Source organism: Equus quagga, chromosome 19, assembly GCF_021613505.1.
Source record: "Equus quagga isolate Etosha38 chromosome 19, UCLA_HA_Equagga_1.0, whole genome shotgun sequence".
In the NCBI taxonomy this organism is placed as follows: domain Eukaryota; kingdom Metazoa; phylum Chordata; class Mammalia; order Perissodactyla; family Equidae; genus Equus; species Equus quagga.
This window is the reverse complement of record NC_060285.1, coordinates 19,590,561-19,611,477: the sequence shown is the minus strand read 5'-3', so window position 1 is coordinate 19,611,477 and position 20,917 is coordinate 19,590,561. Positions and strand designations below refer to the sequence as shown.

Below are 20,917 nucleotides of genomic sequence, written 5' to 3'. Positions count from 1 at the left end.
TTAACATTTTTATGGAAAGCAAGTTGAGGAAGATCAGTTTCTTTCCTCAAATGCCAACAGCCAAGAAGTGAGTGAGTGCACTTGCCAAGCTGGTTATATGGAGAAGCGCGGTCTCCTGACTCTGAGTTCCCACACTCTCAGGGAAGCAGTTAAGAAGGATTTTGGAGTTAAAGAAACCTAAGTTCAATACTGGAGAATGACACCTACTAGTCATGCAACCTTGGCAAGTTACTTAACTACTTTAAGCTTTAGTTTTTCTAGCTGAAAAATGGAGAGTTATCAATAAAACTAAATGAAATAACATAAACAATGCATTTAGCAAAGCCCCAGACATAGCAAGGAGATCATAAATATGACTGATTGTTACTGACTATCTGCAGAAGGACTCCTGTGTGTACCTGATTTGATGGTGTCCACCTGACCACGCAGGGCAAAGATGGGGACAGCGGAGAGGGGGCACCATGTTCTGTGATTCCTGCTTGCCACGAGGCAAGACTCAGATGGGCCTGGATCTGACCAAGGTCATCACAGTTCTGGATTCTTCCACTACAGGAGTCGTTCAGAGCAGGAAACGTTCTCATTTTCTCTGGAAGTCTTTCCGTTTGGAGGGTAACTTTGTATTCTGTATACAGAGCCCTAGCATCTCTTTTATCTCCCTCATATCCTACCAAACCTGTCAAACACCATTACCTCAGTGTTCTGGTCAACTTTTAAGTTTCTTGTGCACGTCTCAGGGATGGCGCTCAGGCCCCCAAACACTAAGTTCCCCATAGTAACATTTCTGTAGTTCCTGAGGACTCAAAATAGCAAAACAGCTCTCTTCCCAAATAACATACTAGATATTTGCGCTTTCCTTTGGCTAAAATAGCATCGAGGAGGAGTAGAGAATCCCAGACAGAAAAAAATAAACTCATCTTAAAATTGCCCTTCGCAGCTGGGTCAGATCAGATAAAAGCAGAACGAATGCTGAGGCCTGGCTTGCCTGAAACATCAGATGATTCATTATTTCAGTAAAGCAGCCAACTCCTTCTTGAATGTAAATGATTCTCTTTTTCCTTCTTCCCTGTTTAATGTGGAGAATACCAGAGGCTGTTTGATTCGGGACTGGGGCCTTTTATAATTACCTCAGACATCACTGCATAATTATGTAACAAAGCTGGAGAGAGAGCCGGGCCCAGCTCAGTGGGTAATTTTGTTTTGTCTAGCGGCAATTTTTTTTTAACACGTGTTATTAAAGGGAGGGTTTAAACACACATACACGCACTTACACACGGAAGGCTGGACACTCTATGCTGGTATTTTCCAACCTTGAGCAAGGGACAGGTAGGGTAGCCCCGGTGCTCTTTTGTCTTCCCCTCAACAAGCAGAGCAGACTTACTGTTGATAGTTGTAGGCAATGTCAGCAAAGTACTTCCGCCTTGCTCGGTACACAGGATCTTTAAAACCCTAGGAGAAAGGAGACGCTTGATTTCTCAAGGTTTGGGTGGGAGGGGCCTGGCATACCTACACGTGCTTTGAATGGGGGCTCTTGAGGTCTGACCGTGCACCTCTGAAAACAAAGTCTCAGTTAAACTGAGGGTAAACTCTCCCACTGGATATCATGAAGGACACATTAGTGGCAGCACCTTCAATTCAGTGTGAGCCTTTCTGCCATGGGATTCCAAAGTCAAACGATGTACAGATTTTAAAGAAGAAAGACAAGTATCATATGATTCCACTCATATGTGGGAGATAAACAGACACATGGATACGGAGAACAGATTTGTGGTTACCAGAAGGGACAGAAATGGGGGTAGGGCAAAAGGGGTAAGCGGGCACATGTGTATGGTGACAGATGGAAACTAGACTTTTCGTGGTGAACACGTCTATAGAGAAGTCAAAATACAATGATGTACCCTTGAAATTTATATAACATTATAAACTAATGTGACCTCAATAAAAAAGAAGAGAAATCTCACCTACAGCATTTCTAACTTGTAAACTTGCTAAATTAGGCAAAGTTAGTGGATAGACGTCTATGATGAAAATATACAGTATCTGCTAAATTCCTAGCCAATGGCAAGTATCTAGCACTGCCTTCCAATTTCTTGCTAGACTAACAGGGATATTCGTGCTGCTATTGCAATTTATAAAAATATCACTTATTGAGTGCCTACTATGTGCCAGTCTGTCTGTGCTAGGAACTTGTTTTATTTATAACTCCCACAACAATCTTGTAAGGTAGACCCATATGATTATCCTCTTCCTTCTAGAATAAACAGTGGCTCAGGGAAGTGGAGTCAAGTGAAGGTGAGGCCAGGATTTGAATTACTCAGTTCCATGCTCTTTGCACTACACTTTACTATCGTTAACAATTACAATGTGGCAGGGACTCAAGTGAGAAATCTCTCAGTACATAATGTGGATGACAAGCATTTCTTCTCTGAGGCTGACTTACAGGCAGCCTTTCCCCAACAATTTGTAAGCAGCACATTTCTGAGTGAAAAGAGTTTAAGTGTATCTTTCAGTGTTGGGTAGGGAGGGGCATCCTTTAGTTGGAGGAAATCCCAACTGATTAAAAGAGAATTTTCCCTACACTTTCTTCTAGGAATTTAACTGTTTAAGGTCTTACATTTAAGTCTTTAATCTATTTCAAGTTAATTTTTGTGAGTGGTGTAAGATAGGAGTCTAATTACGTTTTTTTGCACGTGAAGGTCCAGTTCGCCCAACACCATTTATTGAAGAGACCACCCTTTCCCCATTGAGTATTCTTGGCTCCCTTGTCAAATATTAGTTGTCTGTATATGCATGTGTTTATTTCTGGGCTCTTGATTCTGTTCTATTGGTCTGTGTGTCTATTTTTATGCCAGTACCATACTGCTTTGATTACTATAGCTTTGTAATATAGTTTGAAATCAGGAACTGTGATGCCTCCAGCTTTGTTCTTCTTTCTTAGGATTGCTCCTTGACATTGGTCTTGGCAATGATCTTTTGGATATGACACCAAAAGCACGAGCAACAAAAGCAAAAATAAGCAAGGAAAGTTACATCAAACTAAAGTGCTTCTGCACAGCAAAAGAAACAATCAACTAAATGAAAAGGCAACTAATGAAATGGGAGAAAATACTTGCAAACCACATATCCAGTGAGAGGTTAATATTCAAGATATATGAGCAACTCATACCACTCAGCTAAAAAACAAATAATCCAATTAAAAAATGGGCAAAGGATCTAAACATACACATGGCCAATATGTACGTGAAGAGATACTCAACAACACTAATCATCAGGGAAATGCAAATCAAAACCTTAATGAGGTATCACTTCACACCTGTTAGTATGGCTATTATCAAAAAGACAAGCAGTAAGTATCGGTGCGGGTGCAGAGAAAAGGGAACCCCCATGTATTGCTGGTTGGAATGTAAATTGGTACAGGTACTACGGAAAACAGTATTGAGGCTCCTCAAAAAATTAAAAATAGAACTACCATATGATCCAGCAATCCCACTTCTGGGTATATATCCAAAGGAAATGAAAATCCTTGAAGAGGTGTCTGCTCCCATGTCTAGTGCAGCATTATTCACTGTAGCTAAGATGTGGAAACAACCTAAGCGTCTGTCAATGGATGAAAAGCCATAAAAAGAAGGAAGTCTTGCCATTTCCGACAACATGGATGGACTGTGAGGGTCTCATGCTAAGTAAAATGAATCAGATAGAGAAAGACAAATACTGTATGATCGCACTTATATGTAGAACCTAAAAAAGCCAAACTCATAGAAACAAAGTAGAATGGTGGTTGCTAGGGGCTGAGAGGTGGGAGAAATGGGGAGATGTTGGTCAAAAGGTACAGACTTCCAGTTATAAGATGAATAAGTACTGAGACTTTAATGCACAGCGCAGTGACTATAGTTAATAATATCGTATCATATACTTGAAAGTTGCTAAGAGAGTAGATCTTAAATGTTCTCATTACAGACATACACACACAAAGATGGTAATTATGCTAGGTGATGGATGTGTTAACCAGCCTAATTGTGGTAATCATTTGGCAATATGTATCTGAATCAAATCATCATGTTGTATACCTTACACTTGCACAACGTTATATGTCAATTATATCTCAATAAAGCTGGAAAAAATGGTATTTTACAAAAAATTTGATTATAATCTGAATTTTAGAAAGACAAGAAACTAGCATCATGACTGTAGAACTTTGCTTTGCTCCCTCCAAGCATTTCCCAATAAGCCATGAAATCTACCACTTCAGCTTACAATTTCTCTGCCCCATCATCCCTCCAAACCAAGGTGTTAATGAACATAAGGTGTGAATGATACAAAACGGGCTTGTATCATGGAGCCTAATATACTAAAGGAGTCTTTTTAAAGGATAAATGTTCCCTGATTTCAGATATTATTTTTTGTCTGGTTTGATTGGTTGGCTGGTTGGCTGATTGTTTTTTTAAATCGGGTTCTACCAGTAGAGACCCAGGGATCTAGACATATAACGTAATTTCACCCGAGAATCTTTAGCATAGAGTCTGAGATACAGAAAGAACTACAAATACTTGTTGAAAGAGGGAAGAGAGGAAAGGAGAGAGGGAAGGAGGAATGATCAGAGGGAGGGAGGAAGAAAGGAGTTTCCTAGGATACATTTTGAAAAATAGAGAAATCCAAATATTTCACACTGGAAAAGCAAAGTAAAATTACCATACATTTTTCTTTTGCTCCAAACCTAAATCTAAGATAAATTGAGTGATTATTCAATTTAGAAAAGATTCTATGACACGGTTACTACAAAGTATAACTTCATTGTTTTCTCTAAAGCACTGAATGGTTTCGAATCATTAATTACTGGTAGGAAAGCTTAGGAATCTGAGAACTTAACATTATTGTTGGGCCCACTTCTCCTGGGTGAAGATAAGTTGCTTTGGGATGATGCAGTAAGAAAACGTGGCACCATGATTTGATTTCTAAGCAGTACTAACACACCCTTTTAGGAACCTATCTACCAGGCTGCATGAAGAACGCATCTCCATACTTAGGACTCAAGATACACATTTAATGCTTGTCAATCATTAAGGCTTGACCATTACAAGGCTTACCAACAAGTCTTATTTAACAGTCAATAATAAATAGCTTTCTCTAGCCCCTGAGTATAAAGTATAGACTTCCGCACTTGCAAGACACCGTGGAGAACATCTTTTTCTGTATTTTGATCTAGATATGAGGAAGGTGAAGCCCACAGAGCCATTTGGCCAAGGGCCTTTAACTGTAGAACCAGCACCTCCACTCGAGTTTTCTGGTCCTACCCAGGCTGGTGAGTTGAGGTTTGAGGGTTGAGGCAGGTAACCACGGAGACAAGAGAATTCCCTGAACCAGTGGATTTCTACTTCATCATGCTGCCTCCAGGAATGGGATGCCCATGACAATTTCTCTTCCTCATTTCGCTCTTTATCTTTATCTTTAATTTACTTTAATGTCTAGGTAGTTTAAAGATTTTTCCATCAGTGAAAAAAAAAAGCTTAATATAAAATTGTAGATCCAGTATGTACTATGTCAGAAGGAATATATATATATATAAATGAAACAATGGAAGAAATATACCAAAGTCTAACAATGTCATGGAAATAAGAAACAGTGACTATTTTATTCTTCTACACTATTTATACTTTTGAAGTTTTTTACTGTGAGTGTGGATTTCTTTTATAATTATAAAAAAGTAAGATAATATTAAAAATACATCTCAAATCATTATGGGATGTGGCAGCAGACTCATACATTGAGACACACACACATATAATGTGCTACACAGATTTTCTATATGGGAAGGGAAGATTTCTAACCATGGTCCTTTCCAGTTCAAAGTTTCTAAGGAGTTCATTATCAGCCTGCAAGGGGACCCTAACAACTAGGCTGCCTGGATTTCTGCCCTCTCAGTCACCAATGGAAGAGAACTGTAGCCTCGAAGTCCGTCTCTTGGGAATTTGACCTTGCATCCTTTGGGCTGCCAGGTGACCACAGGGCCTCTGCAGCTCTGTGGAGTATCCTGTGAACTAAGCTACAGTTGGGGATGACTAATCATCCTGTCTCAATTTAGACTAATAGCAGCAATTTCAGTAGCACTGCATGTAATTTATTTGTAATCACTCTGTCTCAATTAAGCTAATAGCAGCAATTTTGGTTGCACCGCATGTAACCAAGTATGTTTTGACAGGAAAATATATTGTTGGTGAAGGAGTGGTGAGGGGGAGAGGGAAGAGGGGAGGGGTGGATGAGAGAAAGTGGAGGGAATTCTATAGGATGCAAAGTTATAACATCACCTGCAGTCTACATGCAATCATTTTTCTGAATCTCAGAATTTTTGTTACTTGGGATTTTGAAGTGCATGACTTTGTGTTTGTGGGAGTTTTGGGGAGAGGGTTACTATATGGAAAAGTCTTCTGAGTATTCTTCTAGACCGAGATCTTTATTTCATCATTTCTGAGGATAAACCTCAGAAATGCCATCTTTGGACTAGCGAGGAGAAATCAGACAGGTTGAGCTGGATTACTAAGCCATCCAATCACTAGCAGCAAGGCCTGGGCTTGGTCAGTTCACCTCTCAGAGCCTTAGATCCTTCATCAGCAAAATGAGACAGTTAATGGTAGCTACCTCACAGGTTCAGGTGGATTAGATTAGGTAATGTAGGCAGGGCCTCAAGTGAAATTCTGAGTACAAAGGAGACATTCAAAGAATGAAGCATTTGTGCAAAATGATGGGAAATCCAAAAGCTGAGAAGTCTGGCTCGGAACATAGGATACACTCTGGAATCAGTTACTGAACCCCATCGCCCCCCCTTAGGCTTTCTAAATAGCATCTGTAGAATTCTTACACTGCTATTTGCATTTCATCTAGGCCAATAATGAGAGGTTTTTGCATTCCAAGCCAACTGGAAGAAGGATGGTACACAGGAGACAAAAGGTTCCAAGTAGTATTTTTTAAGTATCTGCCATTGCCATCCAGTAGACACTAGCCAAAGATTTGCAAACTAATAGTCAAGGATGGTGCTGACCATGCCCCTTCCCCTTGCCCACTTTGTGTTGCTGGCCATGGTCACCACCACTAAGGCCAAGGAGCTTGTACTAGACAGGATCTGGATACTCGGTTGCCCAAGCCAGTAACTTGGAAGTCGTTTTACTTCTTTCCTCTTCTTTTCCTTCACATCCAATAATCATTTTTTGTCCATTCTTCCTTTCAAATATCTTGAGTCTATCTTTTTTAGTTTATTCTCACTGCTACACCTTAATTCAGTCCCTCATCATTTTTTGCCTGGACTATTATAACTGTTTTCCCAATAGTCTTTCTTTGTCTCCTCTCCCCATCCCCTCCCTTCAGCCCAAGCAGACTTACAAAATGCAAATCTGGTGAGGTCACTCCCCTCCTTTAAAACCTTCCAAGGCTTCTCATTACTTTTAGGATAAAGTCCAAGATCCTTAACAGAGTCCATGAGGCTTAATGTGATCTGGCCCCGCCTACATTTCCAACTCTGGGCTAAACCACTCTTGTCCTCATAGTATGTCTCCAAATTTGTCCAAACTAGTCCCAAAGATTTTCCCAAAGTTTATTGGTTTCCCTCTACAATACACTCTCTCAGCAACCTGTGTTTCTCCTTTCAGACAATCATTATACTTGTTAATAATTACTAAACTCAGGAAGCTATTTGTCTTACGTATCACTGGACTTTCAGTGCATAGCATACTCAGCATACTCCTGAGTAGGAGCTGTTAAGAAAAATTATGCAAAACTTAGGAAAAAGGACAAAACAAGTTACTGTGTGCCTTTTCCAAGTCATAGTAGGTCATTGTCTAATGATCACAGACACTGTATGCTCTAGGTGGTTGTATATTTGTTCGATGTGCAATTTACTACTTAGTGACTCTTCAAAGTTAGATGCTGACTTATAGAAGAATGATAAGTTGCAAAATATTTATTTTATGATCAAGTTGAAATGACTTCTGTCCAGTAGAAAGGATATCACTTGTGATTATGGCTTGATTGCCTTATAGGGCATTAATAATTTGTGTATCCATCTTTGTGATCATATTCCAGCATTCTATTTGTCTATGATAACATGTACTTTGGTCTCTTGTAACTTCCTTTACATGATCTTTGTCATCTTGCTGGTTCCCTCACCACTAAGTCAATGGATCTTTGACAGACACTCACTATATACTGTATGACAGTTGTTTTTAACTTTTTGAAAATTATGCTTTGAGGGAGCAACTTAGTAGGAGAGCAACAAGTCTTTGATGACTCAACTGGCCAAGTGACCCTTAGAATAGACTCTGGGGGCTGGCCCCGTGGCCGAGTGGTTAAGTTCGCGCGCTCCGCTGCAGGCGGCCCAGTGTTTCGTCGGTTCGAATCCTGGGCGCGGACATGGCACTGCTTGTCGGACCACGCTGAGGCGGCGTCCCGCATGCCGCAACTGGAGGAACCCACAACGAAGAATACACAACTATGTACCGGGGGGCTTTGGGGAAAAAAAGGAAAAAATAAAATCTTTAAAAAAAAAAAAAAAAGAATAGACTCTGACAGAGCCCTCAAGTGGAGAAGGTTGGGAGGGAAAAGGAAGAGGAAAGAAGTACTGGAAGTAGAGCCCCAGTCTTGGGGAAGAGCAAGGCTCTTTTTGGAGAGTAGAGAAACTCAACACCCATACTTTGAAGGACTGAAAAGCAGTTTGAGAGACTTGGATCAAGAAGTAGAAGTAAACACAGAAGCATGGTTGTCTTGGCTGATATTTTTTCTACCAGAAAGCCCCTCCAGTGCAGATCTCCAGTCTAGTCACAGGTGCAGGTGTTAGGGAAACTGGACTAGGGAGCTCTGGGCTTAGGGTCTGCATGGCAGAGGCTGCCAGAGCTCCCCAGGATCTGTCCTCCCTCCTTATTTCAGAGAACATTGCTAAACTATTTTTCCAAGTCTTATTTGAAGTTAGTAACGGCCCTGTGACTGAGCTGTAGTCAATGGGATTTGAGTGAAGGGATGTCATAACCTTCAATTTGGGCCCATAAAAACCTTCCAGGAGCAATTCTCACTCTCTCTTTTCCCAAGTGCTGACAGAATGCAGAGGGTTCCAAGGACTTGGAGGAGGGTACAGCCATTAGAAGGAGACTTGATCTCTGCAAGGTTTTGTGGAGCAATTTCCCTATTGACTTACATTGGAAATAAACTTTTATTGGGTTAGGCCATGGAGATTTGGAGGTTGTTTGATAAACTGTTAGCTTACCCTGGTTGCTGGAGGGCTCAATTCAGATCTCCCTCTTTGCATAAGTCCCCTCTAACTATTCCAGTCCATACAGATCTTAGAACTAAAAACACATGCCATCTGATTCATTAAACTGGGTGTTTAATCATGTACTTTTTTGCATTATGGTTTAGCCAAATATTACCCAAACTGTATTCCATGGAACACTACCATTCAAGATAATGTTGCTAGGTTCTCCATTAAAAAAGGGTGCCATAGATAAATGAGTTTGAGAAACATTAGTTTGAAGGGGCTTCATTTTTGCAGGACTTTTCAAAGCCTCTAAGGAGATAATGGGACTTGTATACACTTAAAATGGGGTTCTAGAATACAGCATTTCTCCCTTTGGTCATGAGTTTTTTTTATAGACTACAGTTTGGGAATCATGCATATGACCCTTCACCCGTATAAATAGTCATCCCTTAGTATCCGTGAGGGATTGGTTCTAGGACTCCCACCATGGGTACCAAAATCCACGGATGTTCCCTTATGTAGTCTTTTATAGGCCGGCCCCATGGCCTAGTGATTAAGTTCAGCGTGCTCTGCTTGAGTGGCTGGGGTTTGGTTCCTGGGCATGGATTTACACCACTTGTTGGTGGCCATGCTGTGGCAGTGACCCACATATAAAATAGAGGAAGACTGGCACAGATGTTAGCTCAGGGCAAATCTTCCTCAGAAATAAATAAATGAATAAATAAACAAATAAATAAAGTCCCTTATATAAAGTGGTATAGTATTTGCATATAACCTATGCACATCTTCCCATATACTTTAAATCATCTCTAGATTACTTATAACACCTAACGGAATGTAAATGCTATGTAAATAGTTGTTATACTGTACTGTTTAGGGAATAATGACAAGAAAAAGTCTGTACATATTCAGTACGGACACAACCATCATAGGTCTTTCAATGTGGAACCCATGAATCCGGAGGGCTGACTGCATATCTTGTACCTCCTATGAGGTTGCAAGTCATGAGGTAGTGAATATATTTTGTTCTGATACTCTCAAAGTATAAAGTCAAATATCATAGTCAAAAATATAAAAGTCAAAAGTATAAAGCCCAATGCACACAGTTCCACAGCATCAGTGTGAAAAGCTTGTCCTGGGGAAGAGGTAGGTGGAAGGCTTTAGGGAGGCCAAGATATATGAATTAGGCCTCAAATAGATGTTTGCCAACAGGGAGAGAACAGGTGGAAGGATAAGGAAGAGCACCCCGGTAAAGAAAACAACATGGGCAGGAGCACAGATGCCGGAAAATGGTCAGAGAAAGGAGAGGCAACTTTAGAAATGGAAACCAAGCAGACCTTTTGGGATTCTGCCTGCCAAGCTTCCAGTTGTATCCCAGTCCCCTCTGGCCTCCCTTTGGGAATAGTAGACACACTTCCTCCCTCTGCCCCACAACTGGAGGCCCCTGGAGGGCAGAGATCATGTTTCGTTAATCATGTCAACCCCCTTTCCTTTACCTGGCCCCGGACACAGTTCACATACCCGTGAGGCCACACAGCCCTGAGAGTTCTCATCTGAAAATGAGAAAGTACAACCTTCCCAGGATGGTTTTAACACTTAAGTTTTAAAAATGCAGGTAAAGCATTTAGCACAAGGCCTTACGTACAGTCCCTGCTCAAGAAACGTTCGTTATGAATATCATTTGCTTGATAAATGTTTGGGGAAGGAAGAAAGGGAGAGGGGAAGAAGGGAAGGCAAGAGACTGGCAGCAAAGGAAAGAAGACAGGACGGACAAGAATACAGCTACCCTACTTCATTTTCCCACTTGACTAACACTAGAAGGCAAATGCCTTTTACCTTCTGTTTCGGGAACAACCTTCCTTGGTCTCATTTCTCAACGTGGCTGTTTTGGAGGCCCTGAAGTTGAGATGCTGGGTCAAACATCAGTGCATCCTGCCAAGGGCAGGGGTCAGGGGAAGATGAGATCAGTCTGAACACCAGGGGACAGAGTGGAACAGAGGGTCCTTTCAGGAAGAACACCAGCATCATTCCTCGCACACTGAGGCCAGGGCCTGTGGGGCCTGGAGGGCCAGGGGAAGCACCCTGGATGGTTTACTCCGTCCTTGGCCCAACCGTTCTCAGGATCTGATGAGAATCCACAGGAAGGAACAGAGAGAGCCTGGCCTCCTCATCGGAGGGACTGTGTACAGGAAAAATTGTATTTTTATGATAAAATTCATGACACTGAGAGGCCAGGGAGCCAAAGAAATGGGTTGGGTCCATAAGGAGAAATCAATTCCAGAGGGTTTTAAGGCCAGGCCCATCTGCCTGGAGGTGACACAAGGATAAGGGAGGGAAATGCCATGTCTGTGGCCTGGCCTTATCCCCCATGGTTCCAAATAAGCCGAGGTGGCCAATGGAAGGGGCAGGAGGATGGGAGGTTGTACGAGGAGAAAATACCCTGATGGACTGATCTCATGGACCGGGTTGAAGGCAGCAAGACAGCTTTTCCAGAGAAAGGATATCTTTGGAGGTGCTTTGCTCCCAGACCCCACAGACAAGAGACTCCAGACGAAGACCTGGCAAAGGAGATACAGAGCTTCTCCTGGAGGGGCGTCTGTACTCGCAGGCTCCACGGAAGTGGCTACACCATTCCCAGGAAGATGGAACAGGGATCAAAGTCCTCCAACCTTACCTTTGGTTTTTTGGGGGGAGAGCATATTTAAGTAATGTATATTAGGAGCCTTAAATACAATTTCTACTCCTAGATTAAGTGATTTCACAAGTAAGTATCAAAGAAGCTATGGGGAGTCCACACCAAGATGCACAGGCAAGAACATTCACTGCAGAGTTATTATAATAACAAAAGATTGGAAACCTCTACACACTTGCCATTGGAGGCTGGTTAGTAAGTTGTGGCACTGCATTAAAAAAATCTCTACACATACACACACAAATATATACACGTATATATGTATAAATAGAAGAGAGAGAGAGAGAGAGATGAGGGGACAGAAGGAAGGGGGAGAGAGGAGGAAGGAAGCACACCAAAATGTTAATATTATTTTAAGACAGTGTGATTATACACGATTCTTTTTCTGTTTTGAAGGCTGGGAATGGGGAGGGAATTCACCTTGGTTTCTGTTTATAAAATACATTCTTGTTGTAAAAAAAAATTGCAGAATACTACCAAGAGAAAACGAGAAATAACTGAAATTAGGGGTTATCGTTATTTTCTTTCTCATGCTTTTCTGTGTTTTTCACGTCCACGCTAAGGGGCTTACTATGTGAATTAGAACAAGCAACAAGTGCTCATATTTGAAACTGTCCACCTACTCCTGAAATAGCTCTCTGTTTGTTTCTGTGAAAAGGCCTGAATTTCTGCCACTGGCTAGACGTTTGTCTTCAGGCACTGTGAGTGCTCGGTTAAGAGTCTATAGACACAAAGCTTAGCAGGGAACCTTAGAAAGGTCATTTACTTGCGAGGGGCCTCAATGAATCTGTCTGTAAAATGGGAACAACTGCTTTGATTACTGAAAAGAGCCTTTGTGATGAGCAAGTTCCCAACTTATGCGACTATAAAGACCCACATAAGTGTGCGGAGAAAACAACTCCTGATGGCATGCTGACACCCCCATTGAGTCGCACTAAGCCATTGCCAATGAAAACATCTTCCAAGTCACTTAAAGATCAAGGAGCCATTTTCCTGGGCAGAAAATCAAGGACAGTCAACAAGATGGAGGCACTTCTCCCCTACAGAGGCTGTCAGAACTGGCCCTGAGCCCAGCCTGGGCTGCTCTTCCCCAGAAGCCTCTGCCCTACAGAAAAGACCGATAAAATCTCCCACCCTGGTCCTCTACTCAGAAACCATTCAAGGATCCACTCCTCTGTCCACAGACACAGGACACAGTCCAAGTTCTTCACTGTCTGGTACATCAGACGTTTTAGAATCTAACCCTCACACCCAATGCACCAGCCAGCCATTCCACAGTATTCCTCATACTTTCAGGACTCCGAGCCTTTGCAGATACTGTTCCCTTAGCCTATAATCCCTCTCTTTTCCTTATTTGACTAGCATCTTCTACTCAGTTTTTAAGATCTAGTTCCAGTGTCACCACTCCCCACTGTCTCCCTGTACCTGGTAGAGTTGTTAGCAAAATTTGCTGTCTCCAAAGCACTTGAATTAAACCTCTGTAATTGTACAAAGTCAGAAATAAAGATAGTTTACGTGTGTGTGTGTGTGTGTGTGTGTATGCACACTTACGTACATATATCATATATAAACAATAGTGTCTGGACAGTGATCCATATTTGCTCCTACAATCATAATGACCATGATAATGATGGTGGTGATGATGGATGAGTAGACACTCAATAAATGTTTGCTGTACAAGCAAACAAAGGAAGACATGTTGTTCCAAAGAGGGGATGAGAGTGGTATGGGGGAGGGGAGGAAGTGAGAGAATCTCATCTGAGGGGCCATGGACTCACCGGGTGGTCTGCGTCCAGTTCCGCTCCATAGCTGAGAATCTGATTGGCAAACCTGTCCAGCTCTTGGATGGTTCTCGGGAACCAGGGCACTGCAACACAGAAAGGGCAGGATACTGAGCGGCAGACTGGCAGGGTACAGGCAAAGGCCTCACCAGGGTCAGAAGCATGGCATCAGTCCCAACGAGTCAAGTCAATGGCGGTGGCAAGTGCTGTCTCTGATAACCCCCAAATCATTCAAATTCAAAGGTTAAATCCCATTTTCCTTGGAAACTGATTTTATTTCTTTTTCTTATATCGGCTTTATTGAGGTATAATTGACAAATAAAATTGTGAGATATTTAAGTGTGCATTGTTGTGATTTGATATATGTATACATTGTGAAAGGATTCCTTAATATAGTTGATTATCACATCTATCACCTCACACATATTTATCTTCTTTGAGGGGTAGGAACATTTAAGGTCTACTTTCTTAGCAAATTTCAATTATGCAACAGTGTTGTCAACTATAGCCACCATGTTGAACATTAGATCCTCAGACCTCATTCCTCTTATGACTGAAAGTTTGCACCCATTTACCAACCTCTCCCTATTTCCTTACCTCCCAGCTCCTGACAACCAGTTATCTACTCTGTTTCTATGAGTTTAACTTTCTCTGTTGTCGTTTTTAGATTCCACGTATAAGTGATCCCATGTGGTATTTGTCTTTCTCTGTCTGGCTTATTTCACTTGGCACCTCGGAAACTAGCTGTATAAAGCATTCCCAAACATATTCTCTTTCCTGGAGATTTTCTCTGAATTATCTCAAAATTCATCTCCCTCCCACCTATCATAGTATTTTGATGATTTTCTTTAGCAGCAGAATAGTACATGTAACCCCAGGATATAAATTAGATAAAAATGGAGCTATTCTAGTGTAAACAAGGGTGGGCCCATGAGACCCCATCTGGTGGCCCCATCTTCCTACCTTGTGCCTCCCTCCCACAGGCCTCCAGGCACCCCAGCAAAATATTTTGATGCCAAAGCCAATTTGAAAGCCACTGGTGAAGCGGAGGGAATGCAGTCAGGTAGTCTGGGATATGACGGTGCCTTGCAGGACCTAAAGAATCTGTGGGCTTGCTTTTGAATCAGCATAGTGGGGAGAAGACAGGGCCTGAGTTGTGTGGCCTACAGTGACTGGGTCTTGCACAGAGAGGGACCTCAGAGGGAAGAGCAGGTGTTAGCACCCAAATTCCTATGGCCTACAGGAAAGAAGACACACCGGGGGTGGAACTATCCCAGGAATGAACAGAGACTAGGACATTGTGGACAGTAGGACATGAGCGTACTCCCAGGTGCACAGAGGGAAAGGAGGGAGGAAGGGAGCGCAAAAAGGAAGAAGAAAGGAAGGAAGGAAGGAACTCTGTTATGTTAAGATGTAAGGCACCAATAGCAACCACCGCCCACAGAGTGTCGACTCTGGTCTAATTGCTGTTGTGGAAGTATCTGTAAAACAAGGAAGGCATTATGTTCTACCGTACAAATGAGAAACTGAGGCTCTGAAGGTCTAAATAATTGACTTACACAGGAACTAGGAGAGGGGTAGGTCCCGAAAGAAACCAGACAGTAAAAGTAGACATGGTGGGGGCCATGAGATGAGCCCAAGGTGTCCAATGCTTCCCCTGATGTGAGGTTTAGGGGAAAAGATGCTAAACTTGCAGTCAGTCAACTCTGGCTTGGAATTTCGGCTCAATCTGCCTACTTATTCTCTCTGTGCCTCAGTCCCAACTCTGTAAACTTTGGAATAACAGCAACAACAATAGGAAGAACAGCTAACATATTTTGAAGTCTTACCATGCGCGAAGTACTTTGCTTAGCATTTTTGGTGGAATATCTCCGTTGATCTGAGGATTGCTGCCAGGAGTAAATGAGAATGTAGGCAAAGGGTGCAGCCCAAGGTCGGGCCCATAAAAGGTTGCTTTCCATCTCATGCATGTGCTTTCTAATTCTGGCCCTGCTCAGCTTGGGCAGGAAAGAACATGCCTGCCACCTAGTGGCCAGATTGGAAAAATGTCATCTGTGGTCAATAGATGACAGCATCAGACAGGAACCAGCTGCATTCCACCAAAACAATGAGATTCTTATCTCAACAGCATCCATAAAGGTCTATTTAGAGCCTGTTTCCATAGACCTGAGATGCTAAGCTCTCTACTGCCTATGTTAATAATAAAAATCAGCACTGAGCACTGTTCCAAATTAAGAGTACTGGTGGGTACTATTGGTCTCATATTATAAACAAGGAAACAGGTACAGAGAGGTTAAGTGGCAAACCCAAACACACACTGCTAGGAAACAGCAGAGTCAGGATTCAAACTCAGGCATGGCTGACTCAGTGGTCTCAGGTCTTGACCATGAACCCATCCTGCCACTTATGGAGGGAGCAGAGCACACTGTTAGGAGGGCCGCCTCTGGAGCCTGACTGCCCGATTGTCTTTGCAGTTGCCCTCTTGGCAGGTTCCCTGCCCCTAAGCCAGTCCACTTCTCAAGATCAGCTCCCTGTGATAGTACTACTGGGAGCAGACGCTGTCACTGTAATTCCAGCAAAGGCTTATGTAGGACTTGCTGTGTGCCAGGCACTGTCCTAAACACTTCACATACACTACCTCACGCAATCCCCTAACAGCCCCAACAGGTGGGTGCTATCATTATCCTCATTTTATACCGATGAGGAAACTGAGGAACAGAGAGCGTAAGTCTCTTCACAGATCTCCTTGGTCCCATCTGCTAGACTTTGGAGTCTGGGATGACTCAGCACCAGGCTCTGCTCACCTAGCAGGGAACCTGGCTTCCTACTTTGTCATCTAATCTTCTCCCCAAGCTTTCCTTTCTCCTTGAGTCTAGCACTTTGCCTTGCACAATGGACCTCTATTGTCAGCCCTGAAAATGGGGTCTATTTCCTATGCAGGTTTGCAAGGGCTTGAGAAAGAACATCCTATTATAGTCAACCAGGGCTCAGGATCTCCTCTGAGGCCATTCCTGTTTCTCCAGAACGTTGCCATCCCATCACCTCACTTCCAAGGCCTCCCTTCCCCACTCATTCATTGTCTCTCTTTTGCCTGGGAATCAACCACAATTCCGGCAGTAGCAGCTGCCCCCAGAAATAGGGCAAGCCAGCCCTTTCTCACTGCACCACTTTCTGACTCAGAGGAACCTTAGACTTGCCAAAGGAGATTCCACAAACATGCACTGAGTGCCTACTACAACCAGGCCCTGGATATTCAGAGGCGAACACAACGGACTCTTCACTCCTTGTGGTGCTTACATTCTAGTGGGGGGCGGCAAGAAATACAAAATACATAAATTTAAATACATAACAATGCCAGGAAGGTCCTGAAGAAGGAGAAAATATTGTAAGGATATGAAGCGGAATGGGGACACTATTTCATATGACATCCTTTGGCTCCAGACCCCAAGGTGAGTGTCTTGGTGACCTGACACTGACTTGCCACAGTTCAAGGGGATCTGGGACAGCCAGGGGCCGTCCTCAGTCCCGAGCTGGCTCCCCATTTGTCTCAGGGAGAGTCAGTCCAGCAATGGCTAATGGACTGGGCCACAGAGCCAGACAGCCTAGGCTGGAATGCTGTCTCTGCAGTCAGAACAAATTATTAAAACTCCTTGTGCCTCAGTCTTCCTATCTGTAAAACAGAAATAATAATAGCACTATAAAGCACCACTTTGTAGGAACAATATGAGGTTAGATGAGTTAATGCATGTGATTTGCCGAAGCCAGGACCTGGCACACTATTATTGCTCAGCTACAGGCCCTAGGGAATTTTTGTCACTCTGCCCTTGCCACAACATAGCACAGAGAGTAGGGTAGAAAGTCTTCCAGCAATGCCAGACAGTCTGCCACTTATTTCGCTGTGTAATTGAGCAAGTGTTTTATCTCCTGAGCCTTCATTTCTCTGTCCACAAAATGGATTGAAATTATTTTTCTGTATCACTGCATTATTCCTGCATGAAATGCTTTAGCAAATGGGACCCATCTTAGCACAGTGACTGGCCCACAGTAAGCGCTCATCACTTAGGATGACAAAGATTTTAATGAGGATGATAAAAAAGAAGAAATTGAGGAGGAGGAAGGGGAGGAGGAAAGAAGGGAGACTGGAGTCAGAAGCCAGTTCTCAGTCCAGCTCTGATGTTAACAGGCTTTCTCATCTTGGGCCTCAGTTTCCCCCTCCATAAAATGTAGGGTGTTGGATGCATTGTTGCTGCAATCCCTTTTGGGTTTCATGCTCCGAGACCTGTGGAATCCGGTGAAGGGTTGAGGCTGGCCAGAGGACACATGAAGATACACTTCCAGTTCAACCAATGTGTTAACCTCACTTGTTTCTGGAAGTAGAGTCATTACATATGTCCAGCTCCCAAAATGCACTGCCCCTACCATTCTGCATTCTCCTCTCACCAGAGAAACAAGGTTCTACTCCACAGATAGAAGCCTTTCTGCACCCAGCTGGATTTAGAGCTGAGCCTGCTGGCTGTCTCCCAACTGAACGCCAGAGGGCAGCAGAACCAGCTAATTTTCAGCTCAGGGTGACTTTTTTTTTTCTTTCTCCAAAAGGAAAACACTAACAGGACCACATGGCTTAGCTCAGACCTCTTGTGGGGGAGGGGGAGGAATCGAAGAACTTGAGAAGGTTGCAAAGACCTGAAGGCTTCAAGTCTTGGCAAAGAGGGGACAAAGGTCGAAGCAGCCCACCAAGTCCCAGGTCCTTGTCACAGACTGTGAGGGACCCTAGGTGGCACTGTGAGGCCAGGGGCACTCACCCAAGTCCAGGGGCCTCCAGTGGCTCTGGGCCCTGTCATCGTGCAGAAAAGGCCCAGAACACAGCCAGGCTGGAGAAGTGGCACAGCTTGGTGGCTAAGCCCATTGACTCTGGAGCCAGACTGCCTGGTCCAAATCTTGCCTCTGCTACATCTTAACTTGGGGACTTTTGGGGCAAATTCCTGAATTTCTTTGTTCTCCAGTGTCCCATCTGTAAAACCACTATAACAATAGTATGTACTTGCGACTTTGTGTGGATTAAAATGAGCTAATGCATGAACAGCGCTGAGAACAGTGCTTGACACACCCCAAGTGCTTCATAAGGATAGGGTAGAGTTGTTACTATTATCATTATCATCACTGTAGGAGCCAAGTGATGACAAGGGGTGACAGCCTGGGACACACTTTCTCCAGGCAGCAGCCCAGCCCTGCATCTATTCCCCCATCCCCTCCCCAGACCTACTTGAGGCTAAAGCATCGTCTCCCAGGGGCCCTGGGTACAGCCATCTGGGCAGAAGCAGGACCCAGGCCAGGCCTAAGAGAAGTTCACCAGCTATGACCCTGGAGAGCAGAGACAAAGCTTAAGGAAACCAAGCAAGTTCTAGGTGTTGGGGGATAGGGACATCGAGGTCCTGACACGGCTCACTTCCTGAGAAGAGGCCGACCTGAGCAGGGTGTGAAGCAAGTAGTGTGAGGACACCAGGGGCTAAAGGCAGGGAGGCTGCAGAGGACCCCAGACAAAATCAAGCCCAAGCCTCCACATTTGTACCTACGCTTTATATTGCACAAAGGACATGCACATCCTGGCCCTGAGGCCAGCAGGTCTGTGTTCTAGTTTCATGTCTCCCACCCACAAACTATGTGACTCTGAGCCAGTTACTTCATTCCTGCATCTCTGGCTTCTCATCTGTGAAATGGGTGAGGCAGCCAATCCCTCACCTGCCTCTTTGGTTGAGATGAGAAGCAACTGATCCACAGTAGGTCAACCTTGAACCACACACACACACACACACACGCAGACACACTTGTCTGGTTAGGTAACTAAGGTCACTCAGGCTACTGTGTGTGGCAGGGCTGGAGTTCACTTCCCAGCCAAAAAGTTATAGCTACCTTTTTCCCTTTAAAAGTCACATTTTTTTGAGAGCTTACAATGCACCAGATGCTGGGCTAAGCACATTGCTTCCATTGTCTGTTTTAATTTTCAGAGCAATCCTAGGAGGTAGCCATTATGATTTCTGCTCTACTGATGAGCAAACTGAGGCTCAAAGAGACGAAGGGGCTTGCCCAAGATCACTGAGCTCGCTGAGCCGGAACGAGAACTCTGCAGCTGTGCACTTAACTGCCGTGCTGGGCTGCCTTAGAATAAGGAGGTGTCCGTGGGGAGGGTCCTTAATTTTAGATTCCTGTTCGCCTACCTGGAGAAGGAAAGGAGATGGTGCAGTACAACAGGAAGCCAAAGGGACGTGAAAAAATCCCATAGAGAGCCCGGACCGCCCCCACCTTCACCCCACGCCTCCCTGAACTTAGGGGTAGTCACTTTTTAATGCTTAAGTTCTCGGCGCCTCAAAGACATCTTCACATGTCCTTTCTCTTCTTCAGCAAAGGTCACCACCCTCCCCCCCAACCCGGTCTCGCTCACAATGCTGGGAATACAGACTGACCCCAGCGACCCAGGCCTCTGTTTTGAAAAGTTAAATCAGATTAGCTCATTAATGACCTTTGCAAATACCTCGGTGGTGGGCTGGCCTCTGTGAGCCCCTCTGTGGCCTTGCGGGCTGCTGGGCCCGGCGGTTAATGAATGACTTGGGCAGGCTGGTGCAACAGAGGCTCTCTGTGAAGCCAGAAGCACCCAGGGGGCGCAGATCATTAATAAATATTGATTTGGCTCTTAGGGAAGCAGCCCGCGGGAGAGCTGGCCCTGGACACCCACGTCGTGGGCTCATTAAGTCGGGGTCAACTGCTCAGCCCGGACACCAAAGGGCGGCTGGCTCAGGAGTGCTCCTGGGCAAAAGGCCCCCACAGGCCAGGCTGGAGCCTGCTTCCTGGCCAGCGGGTCAGAGCAGCCCTATTAAGTTTATAGCAGTTCAAGGTGCAGGCTGAGTCTCATCTAACCCCCTCCCTCCACCAGACGTTCATCAGCCCCAGGGTTTAGCCAATGAGGCACCCAGACTTCTGCCTCCAGTCTGTCTCAGGGAGAGCAATAAATCCTCCATTTCCTAGGCCCAAAATAGAAGGGTGCTTCCAGCCCCTCCTCCCAGGCTCCTGGGTGTCTTCTCTGAGGCAATGGCCTCCAGCCCCGCAGAGAAGCATTGGCCATGCTCTCCCAAAAGGAGAAGAGATGGCGTGCCAACATCCTACAGGATGAAGACTTTTGAGGGTTTTATTTTTCTCTTTTAATGAGCTTCTACTTTC

At 44.1% G+C, this 20,917-nt stretch overlaps 1 protein-coding gene across 2 annotated transcripts in view; it reads right to left on the bottom strand.

The window, feature by feature from the left end:
- Positions 1 to 20,917, bottom strand: part of PAH (phenylalanine hydroxylase) — a 69,553-nt gene that overhangs the window by 18,780 nt on the left and 29,856 nt on the right. For both annotated transcript variants that reach the window (XM_046645998.1, XM_046645999.1), the window contains exons 4-5: positions 13,703 to 13,791; positions 1,379 to 1,446 (exon numbers count right to left, since the gene is read on the bottom strand). In XM_046645998.1, coding sequence (XP_046501954.1) covers positions 1,379 to 1,446; positions 13,703 to 13,791 — 157 coding nt within the window. The remainder of the gene's footprint in view (positions 1 to 1,378; positions 1,447 to 13,702; positions 13,792 to 20,917) is intronic.